The 13,077-nt window shown below is 36.8% G+C and overlaps 6 protein-coding genes across 6 annotated transcripts; 4 read left to right on the top strand and 2 right to left on the bottom strand. All coding sequences in view use genetic code 12, as the record gives it.

The window, feature by feature from the left end:
- Positions 1 to 909: 909 nt before the first annotated feature.
- Positions 910 to 2,370, top strand: OLE1 (stearoyl-CoA 9-desaturase; the record flags this gene model as incomplete). The annotated part of the gene is made up of 1 exon (XM_712560.1): positions 910 to 2,370. One exon carries the CDS (start codon positions 910 to 912, stop codon positions 2,368 to 2,370), a length of 1,461 nt encoding a protein of 486 aa, XP_717653.1.
- A 1,213-nt stretch (positions 2,371 to 3,583) lies between these two features.
- Positions 3,584 to 3,775, top strand: CAALFM_C108350CA (uncharacterized protein; the record flags this gene model as incomplete). Its single annotated transcript, XM_019475132.1, has 1 exon — positions 3,584 to 3,775. One exon carries the CDS (start codon positions 3,584 to 3,586, stop codon positions 3,773 to 3,775), a length of 192 nt encoding a protein of 63 aa, XP_019330677.1.
- Positions 3,776 to 4,279: 504 nt separating this feature from the next.
- CAALFM_C108340CA (uncharacterized protein) lies at positions 4,280 to 4,753 on the top strand (the record flags this gene model as incomplete). Its single annotated transcript, XM_712557.2, has 1 exon — positions 4,280 to 4,753. One exon carries the CDS (start codon positions 4,280 to 4,282, stop codon positions 4,751 to 4,753), a length of 474 nt encoding a protein of 157 aa, XP_717650.2.
- Positions 4,754 to 6,384: 1,631 nt separating this feature from the next.
- Positions 6,385 to 7,431, top strand: ADH2 (alcohol dehydrogenase; the record flags this gene model as incomplete). The annotated part of the gene is made up of 1 exon (XM_712556.2): positions 6,385 to 7,431. The coding sequence occupies one exon, from the start codon at positions 6,385 to 6,387 to the stop codon at positions 7,429 to 7,431; it is 1,047 nt and encodes a 348-aa protein (XP_717649.1).
- Positions 7,432 to 8,005: 574 nt separating this feature from the next.
- On the bottom strand, positions 8,006 to 10,039 carry TKL1 (transketolase; the record flags this gene model as incomplete). The annotated part of the gene is made up of 1 exon (XM_712555.2): positions 8,006 to 10,039. The coding sequence occupies one exon, from the start codon at positions 10,037 to 10,039 to the stop codon at positions 8,006 to 8,008; it is 2,034 nt and encodes a 677-aa protein (XP_717648.1).
- Positions 10,040 to 11,284: 1,245 nt separating this feature from the next.
- On the bottom strand, positions 11,285 to 12,868 carry OPY2 (Opy2p; the record flags this gene model as incomplete). The annotated part of the gene is made up of 1 exon (XM_712553.2): positions 11,285 to 12,868. The coding sequence occupies one exon, from the start codon at positions 12,866 to 12,868 to the stop codon at positions 11,285 to 11,287; it is 1,584 nt and encodes a 527-aa protein (XP_717646.1).
- Positions 12,869 to 13,077: the final 209 nt, after the last annotated feature.

Raw genomic sequence — 13,077 nt, 5'->3', positions numbered from 1 at the left:
CGAACATAATTAAGATATAGCTTAAAACTAAAATAAGAACTCTAATAACTTGTCCCAATTAAGGAACACTTGCGAGTCTATTCTAGCCAATAATTAGCACCCCATTCCCAATTGAAAGGGGACTAAAATAACAGACATCTACTAGTGAGAATTTCATAAATTAAGAAATATTCAAGAGAATTTTTGTTGAAAATTTTTTTTTTATCCGGCTTTTCAGCATTAACTTTGGTTGGCTCAATAATCCGCTGACATTATTGATGAAATACCAGGCATTGTCATAGAGCAACTACAAACTAGAAAATAAAAAAAAAAAATGGTACCATTTTAACCACCAATTTTTTTTTGTTGGCGATGTTATAAGGTGACTACAGCTAACGGGTGGTTGCTATTGGAATTGTTATCTTGCTTCGTCTCCTTTTATCCATCCACTACCCCCTATCATATTCTAAAGGCGTAAAAATAATAATAAAAGAAACAATCAAGGGAGTGCGTGTAAGCTGGCCAAATCCGGTATACAGTTCAAACTGCTCAACAAGAACAACAAATTTTAATTTTGTTGGGAACTTCGCATCTAAATTTTTCTGTATCAGAGGCAAAGTAATGAATAAGTAAGTGAGGACTTAAGAAAATTTCTTTTTTTTTTTCTTTCTTTAACCCAATAATTTAGAACTGCAAAATCATACTTATATCAACCTAATTTATTTCCTCCCTTTTTCCACTTCTTTGTTTAACTTCTTTTTTTTTGTTTCTTCTTCTTCTTCATCGAATCTACGTTTTATTAGTATACCACTAACCAATTGATATTGAAGTTTATACTAAACCACAACGTCCAAAAGTCATCGATCAAGTAACACATACTGTTATTACAAGAACTTGAAAGTCAAGACCAAAACAAATTAGCATTTCACAATGACTACAGTTGAACAACTTGAAACTGTTGATATCACTAAATTGAATGCCATTGCTGCTGGTACTAATAAGAAGGTGCCAAGAGTAGTGGCTGCTGGGTTAGGTGGTAAATTAATGGGTACTTCCGATTTAGTTAAGGTCACTGCCGAAGAAATCACCAAAGATTCAATGGAATCATTAGCTGAAAAGGATGCCAGAGAAAAGGCAAAATATGCCAACAAGAAACACATTTCAGAAGAGCCATGGACTTTAGACAATTTTGCCAAAAAAATCAATTGGCTTAACATGATTTTGGTTGTTTTCATCCCTGTATTTGGAGCTTACTGCGCCTGGAATTACCCACCCCAATGGAAGACTCTAGTGTTGACATTTGTCATGTATGCCTTTAGTGGGATTTCCATTACTGCTGGTTACCATCGTTTGTATTCTCACAAATCATATGATGCTGCTTTGCCAGTGAGACTTTTCTTTGCCTTTTTCGGTGCCGGTGCCATTGAAGGTTCAATCAAATGGTGGGGTCATTCTCATCGTATTCACCACAGATACACCGATACTCCAAGAGACCCATATGATGCCAGAAGAGGTTTCTGGTTTTCTCACATGGGATGGATGTTGACTAAAGCCAACCCAAAGAACAGAGCTAGAGCCGACATTTCTGATCTTGTTGCCGACTGGGTTGTCACCTTCCAACACAGACATTATTTGTTGCTTATGATTACAGCTGCATTTATTTTCCCAACTTTGGTTGCTGGATTGGGCTGGGGTGACTACTGGGGAGGGTTCATTTATGCTGGTATTTTGAAAGGTTTTGCCATTCAACAAGCTACTTTCTGTGTCAACTCCTTGGCCCATTGGATTGGTGTTCAACCATTTGACGATAGAAGAACCCCTCGTGATCATGTGTTAACAGCATTTGTGACATTTGGTGAAGGTTACCATAACTTCCATCACGAATTCCCAAGTGATTACAGAAATGCATTGAAATGGTACCAATACGACCCAACCAAAGTTACCATTTGGTGTTTATCCAAACTTGGATTGGCCTGGAACTTGAAGAAGTTTTCCCAAAATGCCATTGAACAAGGTTTAGTCCAACAACAACAAAAGAAACTTGATAGAATGAAGAACAAATTGAACTGGGGTGCAGAAATCGAAAAATTACCAGTCTGGACTAGAGAAGAATTCAACGAAAGAGCTAAACAAGAAGGATTGATTATCATTTCTGGTATAATTCACAACGTTAAGAACTTCATTAAAGAACACCCTGGTGGTCAAGCTCTTGTTAGGGCTTCTTTGGGTAAAGACGCCACAAAGGCCTTCAACGGTGCTGTATATGCTCATTCAAATGCTGCTCACAACTTGTTGGCAACCATGAGAGTTGCTGTAGTTAAAGATGGTGAAGTTAACGCTGACACTTTTGATTTACAAGAACAAATGATGGAGAAGGAAAAGCAATCTTAGGCAAATAGAAAATTGCTGGGTTGATTTGTTTTCTTTCATTTTTCGTTTTCATTTTCTGTCATTTTTGTTTTCGTTTTTAAACTACAGGGATTTTAGCATTGGTGGTATGTGTTTGATATATACATAAATTAGGAAATTTGTTTGATTGTTTTTTTTATATATAGTTACTACTTTTCAAAATATATTTCAATTATGATATTGTCAATCAAGTTCAGTGTCTGTAAGCAAGGCAAAAATCACTCAAACCAAAAGGTGGTCTGGTCCAGTTACAAAGATAATTTGAATAATCTGAAAATAGTGTTCTCTATTGGTCAACTATAGATATCTGCATCAAAACCAAAACTTTGAATGATTCTACACTTAGTGGCTTTATCTACGGAATAACTAGGATAAATACTGCCCTCGTGACAAACTTCTTGGTGAGACAGCCACTGAACACTCTAAATCTCATCAGGTGATTTTTTTTTTCTTAGTTTGGGCGAGTCCGCTACTAGGAAAAATTATCTCGCCCCAACCAACAAAAAAATTACGAACCATGTACCTCTTCCCAAAAATGGTGGACCTATTTATTGACTGGTAGAAACTGTGTGCATATTAAGTATGGGGTTAAACATTCAAAAAATAAAGCAAAACAAAGACTGGAAATCTATGGGGTTTGAATGTACATAAAAAAAGCCAACAAATGTATGTATGTATGTAGTCGCCTGTTCATCAGCCACGGAGAATTCAGGTATGAAAGAAAAAAAAAATTGAAATAATCGAACCACTTTTGCTTGAAAACAATCACATTTTCGCGCGAAATTTAAGTAAATCATTGTTTTGTTTGTTAGTCAGTCATATTTTTTTCATTTTGCACCCAGGTTGAATGTCAATAATTTAGGCAAGAACTACCAGAAATGTTTAGAAAAAAAAATTATAACATGCATTGTCATACATACATCTGCTGATTCTGAGATGCAACAATAGTCGTCCCTTTCTATTGCATAGTTTTAATCTGTTATCCAATCAAATCATACCTAAATATACATTGTATATCTTGTTTTTCTTGGATACAAGTTTGCTTTGTTTCAAATGTTCGGTCGTGGTATAAATAGCTTCATTAAACCTTATATTCCGGTTTCTTTTATTTTGCTATTTATTCTTCTTGTTTTGTTTATCCATTAAAAAAACAACCATTTAACTTATAACTATTCATAAATACACTATACTTACAATGTCACCAACTGCTATTAGATTGTCTCAAAAAATAACCGTCACCCCTCAATACAAATACTATTTACGTCGTATTCCAGATTTTGCCATGTGGGCCACTGGTATTGCTTGCTTTTTTGGATGGCCACATGTGATGGTTGATGTCAGCAACAAGATGGTTGGTGCCCCAGGTAACAGAGGATTCTTCTATTAAAGAAGTGAATATTAAACTTTGTTGCGGCCGTGATGTTTGCTGTTTATGATTAGAGTTTTCATTCAAGGTCTGTATTTTGAGTTGGCATGTCTTTATATTTTACTTCATCAATCAAAGAGAGATATTAATCTCTTTGTTTACATTTCTTTTCCAGTTTGCCTTTATTAGTTTTAATGATAATATAGTATTTTTTTTTTCAGTTTAGAATCAAAAAAGTCCGAATTGTAGATTTATTAAGGAATCCTCGTAGTTTTTAAGGATGTGGTCGTGTGTTGTGGCTTTATTGTTTATCAAACACTTGATCAATTCCGCAATACTAAAACGAGAACAATAAAAAAAACAGAGAGAACTTGGGGAGAGAGAGTGTGTCCCACGTCAACTAGTCAACCCTTTATCTTAAACACAAACACCTACACGAAACCAACATAAACGAAAACATTTATTCCTTTCATCTCAACATATTTCAATCGTTACATTTTTTTTTTCATTCCCACTATCCTCCACATGTCAAAACCATTCCAGCCGATTAGTGATGTGATCAATACGTCACCCAAAAACAAATCCCAGTCTTTTAATGAAATATACGGAGAGCCAGAAAACTTTCTTGAAATAGAGGTGAAAAACCCATTAACTCACGGGTACGGACTGAACTTGTTCACTGATTACGAGATCGTTTGTCGAACGAACATCCCGGCATTTAAGAAAAGAGAAAGTCGAATTCGAAGAAGGTATAGTGACTTTGTTGCCTTTCGAAAGATTTTGGAACAAGAAACCACTAGAGTAATAATTCCACCATTACCAGGGAAAATATTCTTAAATCTGAATAAATTCAATGATTTGAATATTGAAAAAAGAAGACAAGGCTTAGAGAAATTTTTGATTGTTGTAAGTGGCCATCCATTGCTCCAAACCGGATCGAAATCGTTGATTGAATTTATCCAGAATGAAAAATGGGATCCAAAGCAAATAATCTATTGATGGAGTAGTGATGTCAGAGTAAGTACATTGGTGACCGTTCCCAATTATGATATTTTAAATGTTTTTCATATATATATACCGTTTTCTGATGCATATTGATTATTTGATGTCTTTGTTTGTAATTTTCACTCGCCAGCAATGCTCTGTTTATTTGCCTCTTGTTGGTTTCGGCAATTGTTGAAGCGTTTGGTGTGATTACGATACAAACGGCACATGGTTTTAATAGGGGTGTATTTTTCATAGAAATAAGCATTGACAAACTTTTTCTTATGTAAACTACGTTAGTTTTGTATGTGGCCGGTTCTAGATAGCGTAGTTAGGTGATGGCTTCGAGTAGTTTTTTGTCACGACTATATGTGCATATCTGTGGGCTTTGTTTGGTCTCCTCGATAAACCCCGAATCAAAACTATCAACACCAAGAATTCGACAAATTTTGACGACACAAAACTTACCAGCTTCAATTTTATATCTCTGTGTTAGTAAATTAATGTATTTCACTTTCTGAATTGTGTGGGGTTGGCTTGAACAGTAGAGTCTTTATGCAATTTAAATTGAAGATGGAATTAAGAACTGCTTTTAAATCCGAGAAGTGAAAACCAACACCAATGACCGAAAAATAAAGCGACAAGCTCCACACTTCAAAACAAGCCAAACACTTTTTTGGGCGAGTACACCTCGTCAAATAAGACACAAAATCTAACTGAAAACCTAATCGCATTTATCAAATGGTATTGGATATAGGATAATTCATAATTTAGCTTTTTGGATGATTAGATCATACGGTTGATGTCAACTTTAAGCTTTTATGTTAATCTGGTCGGATGATTTTTTTTTTTTTGCATTTGGGTAGTTTTTAATTATCGGAAAATAATCAGCCGTGGTAAAAATATACCATACAACAGGTAAATGTTGTCAATGGCTAGAGCCAGATAACCAAGAAATAATTAGGAAAATTCATTTGCAATGTTGAACATAATTTCAGTTAAACTAACACAAAAACTACACGATTAATTCATTTACTGCAGAATAACAAACACGGACAACACATATGCACACGAAATCCACTATTCAATTGGGCACCATACACAAATTTTTCAAGCTAAGGAGTTTAAACCAACATCTTTCATCATCATTCATCCAGTGTGGAGAAGCTAATGAAAGAAATGTATGTTGTGCATGCAAAGTAAAAGGAACTACTCCCACACTCCAACTATTAAAAGCACGTTGAATTAAAAAGAGAAATACGCAGTGGAGTATAATACACCAAGTAAATAGTTCTGTTTTGTGTCACAATCTGGAGCACCCCCACCGACTCCGCTGCTGCTGCTCCTCATCCATCTTATTCGCTGGGCGTTCAATTTTTTCATTCTCTCTGCTATCTCCTTCCCCCCTAATCTCCCATGTACATGGATCACTCTTGCAAGCTAATCTCCTATAATTATTCAGTTTTATAATAAAATATTTTCTTTCCAAAAAGGAAATGAAAAAACTATAAATACCCCTAGTTATTCCTCTATTTTCATCACTAAATTTTCATTCAATTGTTTTAAACTATCAATCAATTGTTCATCTATAATCACGAATCAATTGATACTTACCCACTTTTTATTAAATCTAACTCAATTACACCATGTCTGTCCCAACTACTCAAAAAGCTGTTATTTTCGAAACCAACGGTGGTAAGTTGGAATACAAAGATATCCCAGTCCCAAAACCAAAAGCAAATGAATTGTTAATCAACGTCAAATACTCTGGTGTCTGTCACACTGATTTACACGCTTGGAAAGGTGACTGGCCATTGGCTACTAAATTGCCATTGGTTGGTGGTCACGAAGGTGCTGGTGTTGTTGTCGCCTTGGGTGAAAACGTTAAAGGCTGGAAAGTTGGTGATTACGCTGGTGTTAAATGGTTGAACGGTTCTTGTTTGAACTGTGAATACTGTCAATCAGGTGCTGAACCAAACTGTGCTGAAGCTGATTTATCCGGTTACACCCACGATGGTTCTTTCCAACAATATGCTACTGCTGACGCTGTTCAAGCTGCCAGAATCCCAGCTGGTACCGACTTAGCCAATGTTGCACCAATCTTATGTGCTGGTGTCACCGTCTACAAAGCTTTAAAGACTGCTGAATTAGAAGCCGGTCAATGGGTTGCTATTTCCGGTGCCGCTGGTGGTTTAGGTTCTTTAGCTGTTCAATACGCCAAGGCCATGGGTTACAGAGTTCTTGCCATCGATGGTGGTGAAGACAAGGGTGAATTCGTCAAATCCTTGGGTGCTGAAACCTTTATTGATTTTACCAAAGAAAAAGACGTTGTCGAAGCTGTCAAGAAGGCCACCAATGGTGGTCCACATGGTGTTATCAATGTCTCTGTCTCAGAAAGAGCCATTGGTCAATCCACTGAATATGTCAGAACTTTAGGTAAAGTTGTTTTGGTTGGTTTGCCAGCTGGTGCTAAAATTAGTACCCCAGTCTTTGATGCTGTTATCAAGACCATTCAAATTAAAGGTTCTTATGTCGGTAACAGAAAAGATACTGCTGAAGCCGTTGATTTCTTCACAAGAGGTTTGATCAAATGTCCAATCAAGATTGTTGGCTTATCCGAATTACCAGAAGTTTACAAATTGATGGAAGAAGGTAAAATCTTGGGTAGATATGTCTTGGACAACGACAAATAAGCGCATTCATGCCAAGTACGATAATAATGAGTGATGAAGACGACGACTAAAATAAATAAATAATAACAACAGATGTGTTTGCTTTTTTATTGAGTAAGTTTAAGCTAAACGCATTTGAGAGTTTGATACTCTGATGTTATTTGTTATATTTTTTTTTTTATAGTTAGTGTCTAGAATTTTAGTCTTTCAATACAGAATTGATAAATTTTTGAGTTGTTTTCTCTGAGGTGATATTATTGGGTTTATGAAGAAGGTGGTTATTCCAAGCTCTTGATATAGAATTTGTTCTGACTTTTTGCAACAAAAAAAAGGAGTTCATATTTGGCTCATGATCCTAATGGAGCAAAAATGGACCAAGCCAGGTATGGTCTATATGTCAACACTCCTTCGTAATCGATGACTTAAAGAACAGCGTTTGCGATAGAACAGCTTAGTATCCTAAATCAAGCTGTTCTGTAGTTAGAGTCTTGAGCAATACCACTATAGGCTTTGACTACAAAGTTAGATAGAAAACTATCACTAAATAAAAAAAATGTATCGCTATTATTATAAATCAACTACACACTACCTCTGCTTAGAAAGCTCTGTCTAAAGGAGACAACAATTGTTTACCTTCGTAATATTTAATAGTCTTTTGAGCTCTTTCGGCAATTCCTTCTGGAGTAAACTCAAAGTACTTGTACAAATCAGCAGCCTTACCTGAAGCACCAAATCTGTTCAAACCAAATTGTTCATGAGAGTATTTAGACCATCCGAAGGTGGACATGACTTCAACAGACAAGATTGGAACACCATCTGGGAGAACTGACAATCTATATTCATCAGATTGTTGGTCGAAGGTGAAAAAGTCTGGCAAGGAAACAACATTAGCCTTAACTCCTTGTTTAGCTAATTCTTCACTAGCAGCAACAGAAATTGAAACTTCAGAACCAGAAGAAACAATAATAACGTCTGGGTTGTCTTTCTTGACAAGAGTGTAACCACCCTTCAAGGCGTTTTCAATAGATGAACCTTCCAATTGTGGCAAGTTTTGTCTAGTCAAGGCAATAACAGATGGATGAGAAGTAGATTCAATAGCAGCAGCATAGGCAGCGGAAACTTCATTACCATCAGCTGGTCTCCACACAGACAAGTTTGGAATGGCTCTGAAATGAGCTAAAGTTTCGATAGGTTGATGGGTTGGACCATCTTCACCCAAACCAATGGAATCGTGAGTAGCAACCCAGATAACTGGATGGTGGGATAAGGCTGACAATCTAAGAGCACCAGCAGCGTATGAAACAAAGTTCAAGAAAGTACCATCGTAGTTCTTGTAGTTGGCACCAAAGGCAGCAATACCGTTCATGATAGCACCCATACCATGTTCTCTAACACCATATCTGATGTAGACACCATCGTAGTTACCTAAACCAGTAGATGGTGGTTGGAAATCAACAGAGCCTTCTGCTCTGGTCAAGTTGGAACCAGTCAAATCAGCAGAACCACCAATAAATTCTGGAATCTTACCGTGCAAGGCATTGATAACATTTTCAGACAATTTTCTGGTAGCCAATGGCTTGTCAGCTGGAGTGTATTTTGGCAAGTATTCCTTCCAACCTTCTGGTAATTTACCATCCAATCTTCTTTGGATTTCAGCACCTTCAGTAGGGTATTTCTTTTTATATTCAGCAAGTTTGGCTTCCCATTCCTTTTGAACTTTTTGGTTTTCAGACACGTGTTTGGCCAAATATTCAGAAACTTCTTCTGGAATGAAAAAGTCAACATCTTCCTTGAAACCCCAACTTTTCTTCAATTGTTTGATGTCATCTGGCTTCAATGGAGAACCGTGCACATCATGGGAACCTTGTTTCAAAGAACCGTAACCAATGGTGGTAACCAATCTAATCAAAGTTGGTTTGTCAGTGGATTTCTTGGCTTCGTCAACAGCAGCGGCAATGGCTTCGATATTGGTGTTAGCATCTGGCACTTCGAGGACATTCCAACCATAGGCTCTGTATCTATCTGGGACGTTTTCAGTGAAAGAAACAGCAGTGTCACCATCAATGGAAATTCTGTTATCATCCCAGAAGGCAATTAAATTGTTCAATTGCAAGTGACCAGCCAAGGAAGAGGTTTCAGAAGAAACACCTTCCATCAAACAACCATCACCAACAAAAGTGTAAACATAAGAGTCAGAAAGGGTGATATCTGGCTTGTTGTAGGTGGCGGCAAATTGTTTTTGAGCAATAGCAATACCAACAGCATTTGAGATACCTTGGCCCAATGGACCGGTGGTGACTTCAACACCAGCAGTGTCAGTGGCTTCTGGGTGACCTGGGGTTTTAGAACCCAATTGTCTGAATTGTTTCAAGTCATCGACAGTCAATTCAAATTTGTATAAAACCAACAAGGAGTATAACAAAGCACAAGCGTGACCATTGGATAAAACAAATCTATCTCTGTTGATCCAGTTTGGGTCTTTTGGGTTGAACTTCATTTTTTGCCAAACGACATGGGCAGCTGGAGCTAAACCCAATGGGGCACCTGGATGACCTGAGTTGGCAGCGGAAACAGCGTCAACTGACAAACCTCTAATTGTACTGATAGTTAATTCATCAAGAGAAGGCATTTTGGATAATAGTTAATTGCAATTGATGTAGTCTTGAATGGTTGTTATAAGAAAACAATACGGGAAAAAGAGTAAAAGAAGAAAGAAAGAAAGAAAAGGGAAAAGAAAATTCTCAATTGTTAATAATTTAAGCGGATAGTGAATTGTATTTAAATTGAAAAAAAAAGAGAGGAAGAAAAAAAATTGTGTTGAAAAACGCAAGGGAAATCTAATTCATTAGTGTGTGAAGTGTGGTAATATTGCATACTAATGGCTGGAGAGTCTCCGATCGAGCGTATAACCGAATGTGAAAAAAAAAGAAAAAAATCAAATTGGGGGAGGAAAGCAACAGCAACAAATAGTGTTTTGATAAAAATACACTACTCGTATGCACAGCTAGACTCTCGTCCCAATTACTAATATAATGTAATTTAGCTGATTCAGGAGTTAGGATTAGGTTCTTGATATGGTAAGTGGAGCTATTAAAATTGCGATATATGGGTTGTTTTAGCATTTTAGGTACCAACCTTTTTATTCAAATACCGAAAGGTCTATATTGATGAGGAATTGGTGGGATACTTGCCACTTATGCTTAGAGTCGATTATTACAGATTTGAGTGGCAAACTTCTAAATTTCTTGGAATCATGATATCAAAAGTAGACAATTGCAGTTATTTATTGACTTTGATCTGTCTCAAATCTCTTAGTGTGGTTATCTCTTTTCAACCTCCCCCTTTTTTTTGATCCCCTGTGCGTGCGTCCTTACATCATTATTAGTAATTTTGATCCTAATCTGTGTTCTTCTATTTCTTTTCTAATCACTTGCTTTAGAATTTGCTCAAGAAAAAATTGTATAAATGCTAATTTTATTTTTTTAATTCTAAGGTATCTTTTTTCATTTATATGAACTTAAACTCATCCTGTGTCTACCCGTTACCGCACTAATGATGTCCGAGAACTATTCTTCTTCACTCTAAAAATCAATTTGAATTGATCCCCCAAATATATAGTGGGGGATGTGGTTGCAATTCTTGCAAATGAGTACAAACAATATAAGATCATTCAGTTGTCGAGATTTCGTCTCCATTGGAAAATTACTGCAAATAAATCATTGTTAAATGTCCATAAGAAGTAGAACATATGAACTAAAAGCATTTTAAAAACGTTACAACTACAAATATTTGAAGGGTCTATATAATAAACGTATACATGTCATCTCTAATATCAAGTATAGAAATCATTTGTAAAGCCTCAATTACCAGGGACTTATTTGTCAGGATCAGCAAAAGGGCTTCCTCTATCATTAGAATTATCAGTATAATGCGTCTTCACTGGTGTCGTTAATGGACTATGATCGAATTCTACATTCAATAAAAATGAACCAGTGGCACTATTTATAGTTGATCCCACATCTTTACCATTATCAAAATTGATGTAATCCAATGGAATACCATTTTCAGTACTGTCTCCTGGAGCTATGTCTATCTGCTTGTCACCATCAATATTGTTGGAAGCCTGAGGGCCCGGTTGTTGTCTTTTGAGTGAAGTGGCACGTGTAATCTCCCCGATATCTGAATCAACATCAGAATCTTCTTCACTCTCTTCGGGTATGGCTCTACCCTCATCGTAGTCTTCTTCAGAATCTTCTTCGTCCTCATCTTCTTCTTCAATTTTATCAACATTCACTAATCGTGGCTGTGCCTTAATAGCTGTCATCGTGCCTGGCCCGTTTGTATAATTGCGTTGTTGTGATTGCTGGTTTTCTGAACGAACACTCAGTTCCGGACTGGGGTTGTACATTTCAGCAGTCGCAGTATTTTGATTAGCCAAAACAACATCACCAATAATAGAAGCATTCTCGATCGTATTCAAGTCAGAGAACAACGAATCGGTATCATAAGAGTAAATAGACCTTGTATTGTTCTTGGTGGGTCGCACAGTAACCCCAGGAATATAGGCAATCGGTAATATATTGGATGCATTAGAAAATGAAGTTGCCACTGAATTACGGTTGGATGGTTGTAGGTACTGGTTGAAAGGCAATTGTTGTTGTGGTTGCTGTTGTGTTTGCTGATTTGCTTGTCGAATGATTCTTTGTTGTCTAGCTCTTCTAGCTTGTAATTGTTGCTGTTTAGCTTTATTGTTTCCACTAGCTTTTGGTCTAGTAAAAGATTCATACGACGATAATCTTTTCATTTGTCTTCTTTTAGCAGCACTAACAGAATTACCAGCAATTTGTTTTCTTGCCACTATAGCGGCACCACTTCCAACTCCTGGTCCTGCTGCTCTCTCTACTGAGGTGTTTCCAACTGAAGTCAGACTGACTGTAGTGTTAGGTCCATTACTACTGCTGCCATTAGTAGTATTGACATTGCTAGCGCTAACTGGGGAAACCACATTACCACTGGAGCTATCGTATCCTGGAGACGAGACATCTAGTCCGTTCCCGTTGTTCGAAGTTAATTTGCTCAGTGCGTATCCGCTTGTTTCATCCTCCAAAAAGTCTTCATCATCTTCGTAATTCTCAAAGTCTTCATCTAATATAAGTGGATGCTTCTTTCTGTATATAAGAAAATAATACAAGACAGCACCAACAAGTGCCAAAAATGCCACTCCTCCAATAACCCCACCAACGATGCCACCTATGGGGGAACCTTTTTTTGACGAAACACTAGCACAATAATATTTGGGACAAGAATTACATGTACGTGACGATAATTGACATTGTTGTCCCGATGGACAGGAAGGACAACTTCCTGCTGAGCTTGGACAAGAGACACAGCCGTTTTCGTCTCTTTTTAGTAGCTGTTCCAACTCAGGTTCAAATATAAACGATCTGGGTATTGGCATGATTTAACAAACTATCAAAGGAAGGTAAAAAAACAAGCAAACAAACAAACAAATAAAGGAACTGTTGTTAATGACTTCTTCAGTATTGTATAATAATAAAACTTATATTTAAATCACTGGAATGTAGATCGTGGTAAGACCTAACAATAATGACGGGGAATAATAAAAAAAGGGTTTTGAGACCTATAGGTGATAGTTATATTGATCTG

The sequence above is a fragment of the Candida albicans genome, chromosome 1, assembly GCF_000182965.3.
Source record: "Candida albicans SC5314 chromosome 1, complete sequence".
NCBI lineage: Eukaryota > Fungi > Ascomycota > Pichiomycetes > Serinales > Debaryomycetaceae > Candida > Candida albicans.
The sequence above is the reverse complement of the archived record's forward strand: the minus strand, read 5'-3'. Positions and strand labels throughout refer to the sequence as shown.